Raw genomic sequence first — 18,384 nt, 5'->3', positions numbered from 1 at the left:
TCCTTCCATGGCTCTGGTGCTTTGTTGACAATGTTAGAGATTGATTTGACCGGCAGAATCTTAGATTTTACTGGCACATGGCATAACCGATACCATGATATTTAGGCAATATCCCAGCTTGATCCCGATTCTGAAAGAGACATCTCACAAGAGATTTATAAGCCAAACTTCCTCAGCCCCCTCTAACTCGTTCCATTCTTCTCCCAGTGCATGAAAGGGCTGGGAGGGGTCTCGGGAAAGAAGATTCATTTGGTTTACAACCTTCACCCGTTTGTCCAGAGAGTTTCTGATCTTTCCTTCCATGGTGGCCTTATCTCAGCCCTTGATAATACACGCAGGCAACAACAAGCTCTCTGACACCCATGCCATCCATCAAGATTTCATTTACTTGGGGAGAGAAAAACAGGCATTCCTCACCCTTTCTACCCACACCCTTGTTCCCAGGGAAGACTATACCTCAAGGTCTGTAGGTGTTTATGCTTAAGAGAAGAAATTGTAACTCAGTTCAGTGGAAAGGTGAGAAACAAAAGAAAGCCACTATGTGCTATGTGAATGGTTGGTTGTCCTAAAGCCACTCTGTGCTGAAAAGCCCTGGAAGGACCTTAAAGTTATAATCATTATCAGGTCTCTGTGTGATTATTCACATTATACCTCAACATAAGAAAAAGATCAGGATTTTACCAGATTCGCAAACATCTAATAAGAGCTTCAGTACTGCTAAAGAAAATCATGCAGCTGGGCAGATTGGTGTAGATTTGAACTCGTGACCACCAGACTTCACTGGACCCTCAGCTCTGCCTACCTTGTTTCCGTTCTACTTACTGGTTTCCATTCTTTGTTATGACCATTTAACACTTTCTCTTGCTTCCTCCAACCTCTGAGACAGAGAATTCTGGAGATCTGCAAAGGACCCCCCTCGAGTATTCAGCATAGCACTACTCATTGTGTAAATACGAGGAAACTACTTGAGACTAAGGAAAGAACCATTCAAAATGATTAGAGGGAACAGCAGCCAATAGTCATAGAGGACTGGAATAGTGCCTGTTCCCATCAGCCAGACTTGAAAACATCATAATTTATGGAGCATTGGTTGGAGTTCTCAGAAGTGTCTTGCCTCAATAGTGGGGACTCAATTAGCCCTAGTTTATTTATTTTTTTATTAGCCCTAGTTTAAACGCTGCTCACCCCATCTAATAATTGTTTCCCATCTAATAAATTTTAAAGCAAGACCTGAAGGGATGAAACTGTTTCTAAGTAATGTAACTGTATCCCAAAACAAACATCAAGAATGTTCATATGAATACAAAAATAACCAGCCACCAAAACCAAAATTTACAGTGTGTGAGGCCTAATAAAAAAAAAAATTACTAATCACGTGAAGAAGCAGAAAAATATGACCCATAGTGAGGAGGAAAATCAATTGACACCGACTAGAACTAACATCTCTGTGAAAATCAGCAAAGACATTGTTATAGTTATATTCCCTTTATTCATATAACTAAGTAGAGACTTGGAATATGTTTTTAAAAATATACAAATTGAACTTCCAGAGCTGTCTGAGATGAAAAAAAAAATCACTGGATGGAATTAACAATAGTTTAGACACTGCAGAAAGAAGACTGGTGAACTTGAAGACATGGCAATAGTAATTGTCCAAAATGAAACACCAAAAGGAAACATTTGTAGAAATGAACAAAGAGCAGGGGCACCTGGGTGGCTCGGTCAGTGAAGCATCCAACTCTTGATCTCACCTCAGGTCTTGATCCCAGGGTCATGAGTTCAAGCCCTGCACTGGGCTCTGTGCTGGGCATGAAGCCTACTATTAAAAAAAAAAAAAGAAAAAAAATTAATAAAGAGCTACAAAGCATGTAATAGGAGTCAAGTTGGTCCTTTACAAATATCTAAAATTATGAAAAAATGTAGGCGTCAACTAAAAATGGGTGAGAGGGCACATTGGTTTTTTTTTTTTTTTTTTTAATTATTTGTGGAGGTGGGCGAACAACAACAAACAAGATTTTGAAAATGCTGCTCCAGATTCCATCTTCCTTCCCCTTTTCTGTATGACTTTTCTCCTTTGATCATCCCCTCTCCCTCTGAAGCATCCTTTTCTTCCTGTCAGCCTGCTTGTTCCCATGGGCACATGTATCCACTAGTAGCGGCATCTTTGAGAAAACCCTTCCTTGACCCCCACAACCCACCTCCAGTTATTGCCCAATTGCTCTACTCCATTCACAGATTCTTTAATGTCTACCCCTGCCATCCCTGCTTCCTCATCTCTCATGTACCCCTTAACCCACCTTAATGTGGCTTCACTCAGACCTACCTCTCCACCAGAGTTCCTTTTGCTATACTTGCCAATGACTTCTTTACCAGTTATTCTCAATAGTTTACCACTCCCTCCTTCGGCAGTTGAAGACTTCCTCCTCCTGGCTTCTAAAACACCACCCTCTTTTTGTTGTCTTGTCACCTCTGTGGCACCTCTTTATCAGGTTTCTTGGTTGGCACCTTATCATTGCAACTTCTAAATGCTGCTATCCCTATCCTTGGCCCTAAGGCTCTTTGTATACTTCTTCCCTTGGAGATCCCATTCAGCTTTTATTTTATTTTTTTTTTAAATGTTTATTTATTTTTAAGAGACAGACAGAGCGTGAGCGAGGGAGGGGCAGGGAGAGAGGGAGACACAGAATCTGAAGCAGGTTCCAGGCTCCAAGCTGTCAGCACAGAACCTGACTCGGGGTCAAACTCATGATCCTCCAGATAGTGACCTGACTGAAGTCAGACGCTCAACCAACTGAGCCACCCAGGCACCCCCCTGGCTTCCCCCCTCCCCAAATATATCCATACACCCATGACTCCTAAGAGTCTATCTCCAAGCCAGACTCTCCTCTGGGCTGAAAGCCTATTTCAAACTGCCTACTTGACAACTCCACTTGAGTGTCTGAGAGGCATTTCAAGTTTACCTTGTTCAAAAAAGCTCTCAATCTCCCAGCAACACAAAATAGTGACTCTGTCCACAGTTATTCAAGCCTGGGAGTTATCCTTAAGATCTCCCTCTCCCCTGCCCCTCCTTCTCCCGTATCCAGTCCAACACGGAGTCCTGAAATTCTACCCTCCAAAAGCTGTCTTAAATGTGTCTGCTTCTTTTCCGTCACTGTGGTGTCTGAATGGGGTCTCAGTCTGATTGGATGGGGGCCCCCAAATGTGGGGCCAGTGGCATGGGCAGTGAAAGTGATGAAGTTTAGGGTGTTGGGGGGGTTCGTGGGGTCTGGAGCCATTGGCCAAGAAAGAGTTCTGGGAGATGTCTTTGGTGCAAAAAGGTGATTTTATTAAAGCACAGGGCAGGACCCGTGGGCAGGAAGAGCTGCACTGGGGTCCTGACGGGTCATTCACTATATACCCTCAGGTCAGGATTAGAGTAAGTATCTAAGGAATTTTGGAAGCAAGGTTTCCAGCACCTTGAAGGACTAGCTGTTGCTAGGGAAATGCCATTTATTACCATTTAATAAAACCTCAGTCATGAGACCCTTCTGATGTATATCAGGGGGCCATGAGCTTGGAGTATGATTGCCAGCGTATATCTTGGGGCGTTGAGATAAAGGAAGTCGACTTACAGGGTCCTCTAGTTTGGGATAATGTTAAGCTAAGGTTCTCTTTGTTCCCAGCAAAGTGTCATCCTTGAGGCAGCTGAGCTCCTAGAGGGAGGTCACTCTGCCGATTTCAAGGACTTGTCAGTGGGCTGTAGGCAGTAAGGGAATTTAATTTTTCATTTGCCTTAGTTTCCCACCTTACCATGGCAAGCACTTAAACCCCTTTCCTTTGGTCTTGGGTAGCTGGGACTGTCCAAGGAATATCACACATATTCCACCTGGGGGGCAGGTGTGCTGGCCTGTATTTTACCCTCAACCTACCTCATGCTGCCTCATCAAAAGGATTCACCTGAGGCAGAACGAAGGTGATAGAAGGTTATGGAATACACCGCAAAGGAGCAGTGGGCAGGACAGCAGAGGGGCTGTCTGAAACAAGGCAGTGGGTGGGGGCTGTTTTTAAAGGCAGAAGGTGAGGAGGTGTATGGACTATGGAATTTTCCCTGCTTTGGTAACCGTGCCTAGTTGTAAGCAGCCCATTGGGTTGTTAGGGCTTATGGATATTTTGAGGTGGGTGGCCCGTCGGGCCGGTCAGGTGGTTGCTCTGGGCCCTTCCCACATTCTGTCTCTCAAGGCTGTTTGCCTGGAAGCGGTCTCTACAATCCTCACTGCTACCACCAGCCTTGCGGCCAGGCCACCATCATCTCTCATTTGAATGATTACAGTAGCCTCCCAGCCATCTCCCTAGTTTTGCCCTTGCCCCCCTTCAATCCATTCTCCATGAAGTAGCCAGAGTGAGCTTTTTAAAATATAAATTGAATAACACTCTACTGCTCTAATATTTCAATGACTTCCCATTACTCTTAAGGATCAAATCTAATCTCTTTACCTTTGGCCTGTAAAGCTTGCTATTTGACTACTTATCTCTCCGGCTTTATCTGTACCGCTTTCCTCCTCTGTGTCAGCCTTGCTTGCTCAATCCTGCTTTGGGACTTTGCATTTGTCCTCCCTTCTACCTACCCCACATTGTTCATCGGATTAACTCCCACTCATCTTTCATTAATCAAACATAAGCGTTTTCCCTCACTATTCGATTTCAATTGGGTTTCCCAGGCTTTTGCTGCCATAGCAGTGTAGAAAATGTTGAGGTTCGGAGCCAATGGCCAAGAAAGAATTCTTGAGACATCTTCAGTGCAAAAAGGTGGTTTTATTACATCACAGGGACAGGACTTGTGGGCAGAAAGAGCTGCACTGAGTTTGTGAGGCGTAGCCGATTATACACTTTCAAGTTGGGAGGGGGTTAGGAATAGCACAAGCCTCCGAGGTATTTTGAAAACCTTGAAGGTTTCCAGGATTCTGAGGCTAGGAAAAGTTAATTTATTACTGTTTAATAAAATCTCAGCCATAAGACCCTTCAGATGTATATCAGTGGGTTGTATTCTTGGAGGATGATTGCTAACGTACATGGCGGGGGGGGGGGGTAGAGATAAAAGAAGTTTCCAAAGGAATTTTTATATGTTAGAGTAGACGTACAGGATCCTGGAGGTTGGGTAATGTTAAGCTAAGATTGTCTTTTGCCCTTAGCAAAGTGTCATCAAAGCAGCTGAGTGCCTAGAGAAATGTCACTCTGCCTATTTCAAGAACTTGTCAATGGGCTATCGGCAGTGAGGAAATTTAACTTTTCATTTGCCTTTGTTTCCCACATCAATTGTACATTGTGCTTTTCCTTCATAGTTTTACTACAGTTGGTAAATATGTATTGATTTGGTTTTCTTCCCCCCACTTAATTGAGGTGTAACTAGTGTTTGTGTGATTATTTATCATTTTCTATATTGTAAACTCCAGGAGGGCAGAGCCAGTCAGTCTGGGTATTTGTTGCCCCACCCCCATCTGTCCTGTTAGAAGAACGGTCTGGCACACAGCAAATGCTCAATAAATATTTATTGAGCGAAATGAATGAGTGCTTTAAGAGTTTGAGTACCCTCCCCTATTCTCTAGGAGTAGCTCTGAATCTCTTCTTAAAATCTGGGTAAGTGTTGGGGTACCTGGCTGGTCCAGTTGGTAGAGAATATGGCTCTTGACCTCAGGGTCATGAGTTCAAGCCCCAGGTTGGGGGTAGAGCTTACCTTTTTTAAAAACGGGGGAGGGGGGGGGATCTCCATGTGTTATTAAAGTTGGGACTGAGGGCAAGTGCCTGAGGTATTTCTGTCCACAGATCCTCTTTAAACGTCACCTACCACTCACCACTCTCTGCCTATCCAAATACTCTGCGCTGTCGCCAATCAGCATGCAATCTCCCTAACAATCATGGACCAAATAAAGAGAAGGATTGTGACATGGACTCTAAACGTGACCGCATTTGCGTCTCAAGCCAGGAATATGACGCCCACAGCTCATTGCTCCTTCCAGGCCCGCAGAGTGCACCACTTCCCTCCCCTGCCCAGACCTGGGGGCTCCAACACCCAAAGCCTAGGAGCCCAGGCTCCGGCCATTCTTCTGACCTGCCGTACAGCATGGCAGCCCCCAAAGGCGTGGCCCAGGGCACAGATAAACGTACAACATGGCCGCCTACAGGGAGCACACCGCACGCCCTCCCGCCCGGCCACCGGAAGTTTCCATTTGAAAGCCAGGCTGCAGACCGGGTTGCTGGTGCGGCAGTTACTGCGGAGCAGCTTTTGAACCAGAGCGACGAGGGCTGCGAGCAGGAGCTACAGGCGCCTGGGTTCGGTTGTCCCGGGGCGAGAGACGGGGCTGGATGTCGGAGGCGGGCGGGATGGATGGACTGGGAATGGAGAATTTTCTTTCTCCCGACTTCTTCCCCGGGCCCGGACAGGCCAGGTCGCCCTCTCGCGGGGCCTTCCACCTGCTTGGGCCCCCTGGCCCACCGCAGGCTAACGTTCGATTCGCACCTTCCAGGGCCCAGCCTTGCCGCCTCGTTACGATGACCAGCGTGGTTAAGACAGTGTACACCCTGCAGCCCCCCGCTGTGCAGAGCGGCGGCCTGCCGGCAGGTGGGTATCAACACCGCCCTGCGGACTCGCGGAGGAGGTCTAGCCTAGGAGTATGAGGGCTTAGATCGGCGGCCTGGAAAGGGGAAGGGCTCTGACAACCTGCTAACTCCCCCGAAACCTGGCTAAATTGCTGATTGTTCCACAATATTATTTCCTCAAGCTAGGAATCTCTTGTTAAGCAATTGCTCATTTTGTTTCCAGAGTTGGGCTATCTGGCTGGACCCGATTTGTTACCTGGGAGAAGAGAGGAGAGTCTGATTCTTAGAGACAGGCCCTGGGGTTCACCCACGTCTAGTTCACATTTGTAACTGCACAGTGTCTCTTATGTAGTATGTTCTCAGTGTTTGTTGGGTGAAATGAGAGAGAGGGGCCAGGCCTAGCTGGAGTTTTCCACAATCTTGGGAGAAGAGATAGGATTAAAAACAATTTTTGATTCCTTTGACATCCTGCTTTGTGTTACTGGGCTTGTGGTTGGAAGTCATCTCCTACAATCTGCAGTTGTCCAGCTGTGTAATCTGGAGAGCGTAGCATATAATAGACTTCAAACATCAGAACCTGTTGTGGGAGATTTGGAAACAGCTTTATTAAGACTCCTTTCCAGGAGACTGCCACTGGTGGGTGAACAGTAACAGGATTGATCTGTGAGGTAAACAGGCTTGTCTCCAAAGGCTTAAAGGTTGTTTTTGTTTGTCTCATGTGGCCTCAGAACACCTAAATGGTAATCTGGTTTCAGCAGGACTAGGAGTCTCTGGGGGAGCTGGAGCCTGGCCCCTTTACCCTGCCTTTCCCTTGGAGAACAGTGACCATCCTTGGGTGGAAAATGACGGGCTCTCCCCAGACAAGTTGGGAGTTTTCATCTCAGTTTTCTGTCCCTGTCCCAGCTTTATGATCATATATGACTGAAACAGTTTAACGTTTTAAGGCGATCTCCTAGGTTTTTTGTTTTGATTTTGGGCATCGACTCGTTTCTAAGTTTTAGTTTTCCAACTAGGTAACATACACATGTTAAAAATCCAAAGTTAGAAAACAATCTGCGGTGAAGAATGAGTCTCCCTTCCTTGACACCAGCCACCCAGTTCTCCTTAGCGCCTCTCATTTCAAGAAGACAGTCTTTGTTAAATCCTGCTAAATTTTTCCTACAATGCAGCCCTTAGGTTCTAGCAAGTACGGATTATTTGGATCTGCTTCCAGTCAACGAAGAGTGTTAATTTTGATCAGTTTACTATTAAGACCCTTTCTCATGGGATATATTTGTCACCATGTAGAACTTCATACCTGAAATAGGATGTTCCCCCAGGATTACCTTTTACTTCAGACAAAGACCTGGGGCACCTGGCTGGCTTACTTGGTAAAGCATGTGACTCTTGAGCTCAGTTCTGAGTTCAAGCCCCACATTGGGCATGGAGCCTACTTTAAAAAATAAATGAAAATAAATAAAAACATGCGTACTTCAGAGACTTCAAAAAGAACCATTTGTTTTTCAACATATGAAGTTTATCGTCAAATTGGTTTCCATACAACACCCAGTGCTCATCCCTAAAGGTGCCCTCCTCAATACCCATCATCCACCCTCCCCTACCTCCCACCCCCCATCAGCCCTCAGTTTGTTCTCAGTTTTTAAGAGTCTCAAAAAGAACCATTTTAATCTTTGCTTTGTGGGCACGAGAATGGAATATAGGGTATAAGTGCCCAGTGAGTGTACCTATAAATGAAATCATTTGTCAGCCTGAGAAATCATATTTATTCCAAACTATTGTGCAGCTAAAGTCATCACAACAAAATCTGTGTCAAATACAGATACCAGTTTCCTAATGCCTGTGATCCAGTGCTTTGTACCTCGTTTCTTCAACTTGATTTGTTACAGCCCTTAATTTAGGTCAAGCTGAAGGAGCCATTTCACACTGAGCAAAGTGAAAGTTGGTTTAAATTAGAAAATCCGTGGGGGGAGAGGTGGTGAGGCAGCATGTAACTCCAGAACATGTTACTTGAACTTGCTGTGGTCTATAAATGGTAAAAAGACTGTGTGGTGGAGGGCTGGCATAGGGACTAGGGGGAAATGCTCCTCTCTGGGGCAGAAGCATGGCATGGCAGGGCCACTTCTCAGGTTATCTGGCAGTACCCTAGCAAGATAAGAACAGAATGTCAACTAATGAATTCACTTAATGAATAAACAAAAGGGCTGAAGTAAAGGCAATCATCATGAAAAGGGGAAAGAAGGGGCACCTGGGTGGCTCAGTGGGTTAAGCGCCCAACTTTCAGCTCAAGACATGATCTCATGATTCATGAGTTCGAGCCCCATGTCGGGCTCTGTGCTGTGTGCTGACAGCTCGGAGACTGGAGTCTGCTTAGGATTCTGTGTCTCCCTCTCTCTCTGCCCTCTGCCCCCCTCTTGCACATGCTTGCTCACTCCTTCCCTCCCTCCCTCCCTCCCTCTCTCAACAATAAATAAACATTAAGAAGTTAAAAAAAAAAAAAAGGGCGGCGGGGTGGGGGGGAGAAGACTAGAGGAAATCATTCAGAAATGGTGTGTGAAATATCGTCAAGTGTGAAGTTCTAAAGTGTTCTATATGTTCAGCTAGTGGGTACCAAACCCCTGTTAATATGCCGGATACTCTCTACGCGCTAGGGACACAAAGACGTCTCAGAGTATTTAGGGAGACTGGTCAAAACAAGTGTGTGGCAGTTCAAAGAGAACCTCATAGCAGCTTGAGTGTAGCCTTGGGAGAGCAAACTGAATGCTTAGGAGCTTAACAAGGTGGTTCAATTCCACTGGAGATGGATGAAGGATTCAGCTGTGTTTTGCCCTGCTGACGGCCACACCGGCTCGCATTTGGCTCTTTGCTTGGATCAGCCTCCACTTTCACATCTGTGCCCTCTGGCCGTTCACTTTGCTGCACCATCAAGCTTTTGGCTGTCCTCAAACACATTGCACTGTCACATTCGAAGAGTTTTAGTTTCCATCCCCGATTATTCTCGAACTCTTATTCTTCTGAATTGATCTCCACGAGTTGTGGTTGGCCAGAATGAAAATCCAAGTGTCCGACGACCTGGAACAGAACTGTTTGTTATAGAGTCGCAGCTATTGGGTCATGGTGCTTGAGTCTTCACCCGCTTGCTTTCCTTTGCAGACACACAAACTCGAGCCCCTTCTAAGAGCCTCTTACCAGTGAAGTCCAAAGAAGTGGATGTTTCCAGGCTTCATTCAGGAGGTGCAGAGAACGATGTTACAAAAATCATCAAACCAAGACGAGAGAACGGGTGAGAGAGCATTGGTATCCAGTGAGAACCTCTTGCTAGAAATTACTCAGCATCAAGATTTAGAAAGTAGGGTCTTTGAGAGCACAGGGCAGGGGGAGTCAGTGACCCAAAGCAGTCGATCAGTTCTGAAGAGGCCCAGCAAGGGTTAAGATAAGAGGTACTCTTTCCTCTCTCACCACTTGCTCTGAGTGTGCAGACAGCAGTACTGTGGCCAAACAACAGCCCTAAGTGGTGGTCGGAGTGGGTGGGGCTGCTTGCTAGCCTAGGTTGCTGGTCTGAGCACAGTCCAGCCCAGGGAAGTGTGTGCCCCTCCCTCTTCTCAGTTCCCATAGAAGCAAGGTTGACATGAGATAATTACACTGTTTTGAGCAGCAGCAGGTCTGTCGGGTGGTCGAGGTGGTCAGGAGAGGAGCCCATTCCCTATTAATAGTCTGGGCTGAGACAAAAGTGCAAGGACCCTCAGAGCTTCTCAAGCAGCTGCTGTTTGCATTCTATGGAATCTCTGGTTCTTTCCTCAGAAAACCAAGCTCTTTGTTCTGCCTTGTTCACCACACACGTAACAATGCCACAAGTCTCTGATTTCTCTGTTGTTTCCTTCTTTAATTGAGGTATGTTATTAACACACATTATATTAGTTTCAGGTGTACAATATAATGATTAGGTATTTGTGTATGTTGCAAAATGATCACCACAATGAGACTAGTTAACATCCCGGTTTCTTTGTGTTTGCTCCTCTAGGCAGGTGAAAGCTGCAGACACTGCCTTTAGGAGGAACATCAGAAAAAGGTGAGCATCGGGGTAAATGAAAGCTGGCCACTATTTTGGGGTGGTGGATCTCAGTCGCGTACCTCAGAATCGCTCATGGGTTCTTGTAATGTGTTATAGTCTGGGTGCCATCCCAGAAAGTTGAGTGGAATTTTCAGGGATGAAGCACAGCCAAGTTTGAGAACCACTGTCAGGGCAAGGATCAGTGATGCTACCATCGTGAGAAGCAGACAAGCTTTCTGGGCTCCATGCCAGGACCACTGCTAATTGGAAATCAAACCCAGCTAGATAGCCCATCAATAGGAGCGTGAGCCTTCAGGATAGGAGGCACTGCATGTGGTTAGTGACTTTGAGATGGAGGTGATGGTGGTGGTGTTAGAATCCTAGGGAAGGATCCATCTCTCTGAGGCTAGCTTGGATGTTTTGCAGTCCTGAAGACGGAAATAGTGCAAGCTGGAAAGTTTGTAGAAATAGGTTCTGATTCCAAATCTATAATAGATTTGGGCATGTCTTAAAAGTTCTGAAGATAGGAGCACATGGCCAGCTTAGTCAGTAGAACAATGTGACTCTTGATCTCAGGGTTTTGAGTTCGAGCCCCATGTTGGGTGTAGAGATTACTTAAAAATAAAATCTTTAGGGCACCTGGGTGGCTCAGTCGGCTGAGCATCCGACTCTTGATTTTGGCTGAAGTCATGATCCCAGGGTCATGGGATCAAGCCCCACGTTGGGCTCTGTGCTGACTATGGAGCCTGCTCAGGATTCTCTCTGTCTCACCCTCTGCCCTTCTCCCCCACTTATGCTCTCTCTCTCTAAAAAGTACAGGGAATGGGGCGCCTGGGTGGCTCAGTCGGTTGAGCGGCCGACTTCAGCTCAGGTCATGATCTCACGGTCCGTGAGTTCGAGCCCCGCGTCAGGCTCTGTGCTGACAGCTCAGAGCCTGGAGCCTGTTTCCGATTCTGTGTCTCCCTCTCTCTGACCCTCCCCCATTCATGCTCTGTCTCTCTCTGTCTCAAAAATAAATAAACGTTAAAAAAAAAATTAAAAAAAAAAAAATAAATAAATAAAAAGTACAGGGAAGCCTGGGTGGCTCAATCGGTTGGGCGTGACTCTTGATTTTGGCTTAGGTCATGATCTCATGGTTCTGAGATCAAGCCCAATGTTGGGCTCCGTGCTGATGGCATGGAGCCTGTTTGGGATTCTCTGTCTCCTTCTCTCTGCCCCTCCCCCATGCTCTCTCTCTGTCTCTCTCAAAATAAATAACCCAAAAAACAAAAGTAAGTAAATAATAAAACCTTAAAAAAATTATGAAGATAAAATACTATTCAAGAAGGACTCTGAGGGCATCGAAAAGAGAGGTTAATATTGATCATAATGGCTAATATTTATTAGGTATTTACTGTGTATCTGTAGCTGTGCTAAGAATTATTACATGTATTCTCTCTCATTTTTCACAATAATGTTATGAGATGTGGGTATTACCCTAATTCTAGAAATGAGGAAACCAAGCCTCAGAGAGGTTATGTAGCTTACTGAAGGTCATAAACTATTAGATAATGCAGCCAAGATTCGAACTCCTGTTTGTGTGACCCTATAACCCATTTTAACCCCTCCACTGCTTCATACAAGCACAATTATCATTACAGCTACAAGCCACTGAGCAAGCAGAAATCAGAGGAAGAGCTCAAGGATAAGAACCAGCTCTTAGAGGCCGTCAACAAGCAGCTGCACCAGAAGTTGACTGAAACTCAGGTGAGAGACCCACCAGACCTCTGTCATCACTGCACTGGGGAATGCATGGAATCCCGAGGGACGGCCCCTTGGGTGGGAGCAAGCTTGCAATGCCCAGGTGCCCAAGGGCAGAAGGGGAAGACACTGGGCTTGGGCTGTGGCTGTCCAAGAGTAAGGGCAGCAAAACGACCCCCGCAGAGTGGAACAGGCCTCATCTGTCTGCATGGCACCCCAATAGGGAGAACTGAAGGACCTGACCCAAAAGGTGGAGCTGCTGGAGAAGTTTCAGGATAACTGTTTGGCAATTTTGGAGAGCAAGGGCCTCAACCCAGGTAAGAGACGGTACACAGTTGCCTTCAGAGGAGTCAGTGCACCTGCCGCCTCCTGGGCTGATTGTGGACTGGCTGTCAGGAGTCCGGCATGGCATCAGCTGGTCCATTTAGTGCAGGGGTTGCTTAGCAAAACCCTGAAGATTTGGAGGAGTTTTTCTTTCTTTTTTTAAAGATTCTTTTCTTTTTGTTTTTAAGTCATCTCTACACCCAATGTGTGGCTTGAGCTTATAACCCAGACATCAAGAGTCATATCCTCTACCGACTGAGCCAGCCAGGCACCCCTGGAGGAGCTTTCCTTTGTTCCCTTGTGATGTTGACTTAAACCAACAGAATTTCAGATAGTCGTAGAGAGAGGATTATCTCTTATCTGAACACTTTGTGCCATTCATTTGATGCTAACAAGTATGACCTTGCAAATAGATCAGAAATATTTCATTTCTTTCTTTTTTTTAATTTAAAAACTTTTTTTTTTACGTTTATTTATTTTTGAGAGAGAAACACACACACAGCGCAAGCAGGTGAGGGGCAGAGAGAGGGGGAGACCCAGAATCCAAATTAGGCTCTAGGCTCTGAGCTGTCAGCACAGAGCCCGACGTGGGCTTGAACTCAGGAACATGAGAGATCATGACCTGAGCTGAAGTCGGATGCTAACCAGCTGAGCCACCCAGGTGCCCCACATTTCTTTCAAGGCAGATAGCAAACAGGGTAAATTTCCCAGATGGGAAAAGATAGAGGTGACACTATTTCAAGAGTTCCTAAACCTGGCTGATCAGCAGAATGACAATAGTTAAATGTGACTTTTTTTTTTTAATATTTGTTTATTTTTGAAAGAGAGAGAGAAAGACAGGCAGACAGCACATGAGTGGGGGAGGGGCAGAGAGAGAGGGAGACACAGAACCCCAAGCAAGAGCCAGGCTCTGAGCAGTCAACACAGAGCCTGACGTGGGGCTTGAACTCAAGAACTGTGAGATCATGACCCGAGCTGAAGTTCGACACTTAATCCACTGAACCACCCGGGTGCCCCTTAAATGTGATTTCTATTCTGACCCTGTCCCTAGAAAGCAGAGTCTATAGCAAAGAGGGGCATAGAAAAAGGAATTGCCGAAAGACTGTACTCAGATTGAGTTGAGGAGCCTGAGAATACCAGGTAAAGGGGCCCAGGCTTCTTTGAATTCAGGGACACTGGCTTTGAATGCTGCTGATTAACCTGTGCATTTTAGTATATATTCTTTATAGTCACCGTATATGTTTTTGTATAATTTTAATTTGCGATACATATGCACTACTTTTACCAAAAATAATAATTTATTAAGCCTGAAAAGATTTTTTTTTTTTTTTTTTAAAGACACATTTATTCAGCGTCGTGATCAGACTATTACATTTAGCAATCAACAGCATGGGTGCAAAAAAAAAAATCTACATTAAAACCCTTTGTTGGAATGCTTTACACTTTCCACAGAACAAAAACTAAAATCACCTATGTTAAACAATTAGTCACAAATACAATCCTCGAGTTTTTGTCCATACACACGAGTATTGTCTAATAAATGTCTTCTTTGTAGCGGCTAGGCCCTGCCACCACTGTGCTTGGCTGAGTTCACAAATCTGTTGTAACCTGTAGCTTCCCTGTCACTTCTGTGGCTCTCCCCTCCTGCTAAGCTTTGTTTCCTGGCAGTAATTAAAACCTTCTGCCACTGCCATAGCTACTGCTGTTGCTGGAACCATCATAGCCACTTCGGTTTTGTGGTTTGGCAAAGTATTGGCCTCCACCACCATAGGGGCCAGAGCTTCTGCCTCCAGAATTTGAAGACTGACTGTTGTAATTGCCAAAATCATTATAGCTTCCGCCACCTCCAAAGTTGCTTCCATCGATACCAAATCCGTTATAGCCATCCCCACTGCCACCATCCACCATCACCTCGACTGCCACCAAAGCCACCTCACCCACTGAAGTTTCCTCCACGGCCAAAGTTGTCATTCCCACCAAAAACACCTCCACGACCACCACCGAAGTTTCCAGAACCACTTCGACCTCCTTGGCTGGAGGAAGCACTAGCCATCTCTTACTTAGATGAAACTTTCCTTACTTTACGGTTGTGGCCATTCACAGTATGGCATTTTTTGAATGACGATCTTGTCTACAGGGTCATGGTCATCAAATGTTACAAAAGCAAAGCCTCTCTTTTTGCCACTGCCTCGGCCAGTCATGATTTCAATCACTTCAGTTTTCCCGTACTGTTCAAAATAATCTCTTAGATGATGTTCTTCAGTGTCTTCTTTAATGCCCCCGACAAAAATCTTTTTCACAGTTAAGTGGGGACCAGGTGTTTGAGAAGCTTCTCTCGAGATAGCCCTCTTTGGTTCTACTACTCTTCCATCCACCTTGTGTGGCCTTGCAGTCATGGCTGCCTCTGTCTCTTCCACAGTGGCCTACGTGACAAATCCAAAGCCTCTGGAGCGCTTGGTGTTTGGGTCTGTCATTGCCACACAGTCCATGAGCATTCCCCATTGCTCAGAATGGCTCCTCAGACTCTCATCCATTGTCTCAAAGCTCAAACCTCTGATGAAAAGCTTCCGTGGCTTTTTAGGCTCTTTGGGATACTCTGACTTAGACATGACAGCGGTGGGAGGGGAGACTTTAAGGATGCTTAAAGGCAGCATCCACGGGCAGAAAGCCTGAAAACTTTTAAAAATAGTTTTTTGTATTGTCAGTGAAACAGAAAAATCCAACCTTTGCATTTTCTCTAGACAGATTTTCTGCTGAGCTGAAGAGAAAGCAGACTGAACTTTTGACCATATCCAAAACTAGAACAGAGGGAGGTAAAATAAAGCTCGGAGGGTGGGTGTAGGTGACCCTGCCAAGGTGAAAACTCAGGAGACCGTCAGGGACCAGCCACTCAGAGAAGTTTCCCTCATGAGTATTCCTATACTTGTCCGTGGAGGGGTTGTTATTTCAGTTCAAGGTGCAGTTCCCTAAGCAAGCTGACTCTGTTGTTTGTATCAGTTTTAGGCAGTGAGACCCTGGCGTCACGGCAAGAAGCCAGCACAGATCACATGGACTCTATGGTGAGGGCATGGGTGTGAGTATGTGGGGGCCAAGGGACCACGGGTCTCTGCACAGCTAAGAAAGTCTCTGCCATGTGCCCAGCAAACCCCAGGAAGCAGCCTTTGTTTTCCATGATAGTGGAAGAGAGCCGTGGATATGTACGCGAAAAGCATATTTTACTTAGAAGGCAATTTTGTGCTTACAGATATGAGTGAGTCTGAGTTGAAAATATGCTACTTTGAGACACATAATAGGATGAACCTGTAGAGAGGTTCTCCACTTTACCAAATTTCTCCCCTTACCCATTTACTGAGAACTATATGATGGAAAGGTGCAGCCTGAATTAAATTCGGCTTCTCTTTGGTTCTCTCCCAAAGTAGGAAGGTAGTTGTTCAGGGTTAAGTCTTTTGAGCTTCTCTGACTTCTTCACCAGGAAGATCAGTGGTCATATTAGAGTAATAGAATACTCGAGATGGAAGCCTTCCTCCAGTCCCACAGGCTAGTAGTCACCTCTCCGGTGGCTACTGTGTTTTGACCACATTGGCTGTGTAACATAGAGCACCCGGAAGTGGGGTGATCTGTCCATCCTGTGGATTGAGTTCCTCCGGGGTGCCCACTAGAGAGCCTGCCACAAGTGGGGCACTCAATAGATGACTGAGCTAAGGGAAGGCTTGTTAGCAATCATCTAGCCAACTTCATTTTATATAAAGAGATTAGTTTATATAAAGCAAGTTTTCACATATCAATAAAGATTTGTTATCACACTGTACTTTCCTTTTAGTTGCTACTGGAAACTTTGCAAGATGAGCTGAAGCTTTTTAATGAAACAGCCAAAAAACAGATGGAGGAGTTACAGGTGAGAGACAGATGTCACCCCGAGTCAGGATTACCATTTCCTACCACAGTAGGTGGATCTGTGGAGGACTCTTTCTTATTTACCTATTTATTTATCTTTAACAAGCCACTTTTTAATGATAATGGATTCACCGAAGAGTTGCAAAGATAATACAGAGAATTCCATTCCCTTAATGTTAACACCATATATTATCATAGTACATTTATCAACATTAAAAAACCAACATTGATGTGTTACTCTTAACTAAATTCTGAGACTTCATTTGTTTTCACCACTTTTTTCAACCAATTTTCTCTTCTAAAGACGCAGAAATGTTCACAGCTACAGGGCTTGAGGCAATGTGCAAACACTAGATGGCTCAAAGTAAGAGGTGGGCCTGTGCAAACTGTGCTCTGGAAACTTGGTATCTCAAGGAAACCTGGAATAGGAAACCCAGATTCTTGGGTCTGGACTTCTTCGGATTGGTTGGAAGAATCATGGGATAGTACACTGGAACCTAGAGGATTTCGTGGCTCCACTTTAGATATAGGAGAGAGACCATCCCGAAAATGAGCACAGATGTACAAATTTAAGGTAGAAAATACAATGTCTGTCAGTATTCTGATGGTCTTCCTCAATGGAAGAGAAGTATCATGTCCTGAGATGGTATTGTCTCCCATGTGAATCAAAGTTTTGTGGGTGTTTGTTTTGTTTGTTTCTTTTTGAATGTCTTTCCATGCAGGCCTTAAAAGTAAAGTTGAAGATGAAAGAAGAAGAGCGGGCCCGGTTCCTAGAGCAGCAGACATTATGTAACAGTCAAGTGCATGATTTTACAACAGCCCTTGAGGAAATGGAGCAGCTATTGGAAATGTGATAAAAAGCAAGTGACCAGCTGGCTCCCTCTTGGGGTTAAACTCTCAGAGGAAGCCACTTAGGACATCTGCTTCTTGGCCATGACCTTCTAGGACTCACCATCCCCAGAATGAAAACAGTTTCTGCAGTAGGATTAAGGACAGTTGATGCCGGAATGGCGGTTCCTCCTTAAACAAGTGTTCCCAGCCTTTCAGATTGGTCGGCTCTCCTGAACTTCACATGTACATAACTGAGGCCTACAAAGAGGGGGTGCCTGGAAGCTTGGATCAACCTTCTACGCAACAAAGCGGCAAGCCATTAGAATCAGACCAAATCAGTCATAGTCAGAGGATCCCAAAGGTGACATTCAGATGTGTAGGAAGAAAGCCTTAATTGTACAGCGGAGCACAGATGCTCCACAGGAGACATCACTCAGAAGCCATGCTAGACTTTCTAACTTGGAACACATTCTGTCTCATCCCGGTTGGGCTCTATACCTCATTGTAAATCAATGAACTTGAAGTTACTTAAGATGGCTTAATAAATGGGGGTGAAGGTATAGATAGCAATAACACCTACCTGAAACCGTACACCTTGGAGCTTTTAATCTAAATCACTTCCGTTTTTGGGGTTTGGTTTTGGTGATTTTTACAAAGTGCTACTTTTAAAATAAATATTTCAGGGGGCGCCTGGGTGGCGCAGTCGGTTAAGCGTCCGACTTCAGCCAGGGCACGATCTCGCGGTCCGTGAGTTCGAGCCCCACATCAGGCTCTGGGCTGATGGCTCAGAGCCTGGAGCCTGTTTACGATTCTGTGTCTCCCTCTCTCTCTGCCCCTCCCCCGTTCGTGCTCTGTCTCTCTCTGTCCCAAAAATAAATAAACGTTGAAAAAAAAAAAATTTTTTTTTAAATAAATATTTCTATAACTGTCCGGACTACACACTGAGAAATGGAAATAGCCTTTTAACTTAAGTG

At 45.3% G+C, this 18,384-nt stretch overlaps 1 protein-coding gene and 1 pseudogene across 4 annotated transcripts; one reads left to right on the top strand and one right to left on the bottom strand.

Moving 5' to 3' along the window:
• The first annotated feature begins 5,097 nt into the window (after positions 1 to 5,097).
• On the top strand, positions 5,098 to 18,001 carry KNSTRN (kinetochore localized astrin (SPAG5) binding protein). 4 transcript variants are annotated; one of them, XM_045450038.1, is made up of 10 exons: positions 5,100 to 6,306; positions 6,501 to 6,595; positions 9,724 to 9,853; positions 10,592 to 10,639; positions 12,262 to 12,367; positions 12,585 to 12,678; positions 15,427 to 15,498; positions 15,683 to 15,744; positions 16,506 to 16,580; positions 17,302 to 18,001. In XM_045450038.1, the coding sequence occupies exons 1-10, from the start codon at positions 5,921 to 5,923 to the stop codon at positions 17,431 to 17,433; spliced, it is 1,200 nt and encodes a 399-aa protein (XP_045305994.1). In that variant the 5' UTR covers positions 5,100 to 5,920; the 3' UTR covers positions 17,434 to 18,001. The 4 variants fall into 4 exon arrangements, with proteins under 4 accessions (XP_045305997.1, XP_045305994.1, XP_045305995.1 ...); XM_045450039.1 differs by having other exon boundaries at positions 5,101 to 6,285; XM_045450040.1 differs by lacking the exon at positions 15,427 to 15,498 and having other exon boundaries at positions 5,734 to 6,306.
• Positions 14,234 to 15,294, bottom strand: LOC123583169 (annotated as a pseudogene).
• Positions 18,002 to 18,384: the final 383 nt, after the last annotated feature.

Source organism: Leopardus geoffroyi, chromosome B3, assembly GCF_018350155.1.
Source record: "Leopardus geoffroyi isolate Oge1 chromosome B3, O.geoffroyi_Oge1_pat1.0, whole genome shotgun sequence".
In the NCBI taxonomy this organism is placed as follows: Eukaryota; Metazoa; Chordata; class Mammalia; order Carnivora; family Felidae; genus Leopardus; species Leopardus geoffroyi.
Note: the sequence above shows the minus strand (reverse complement) of the source record. Positions and strands in the feature narration are given on the sequence as shown.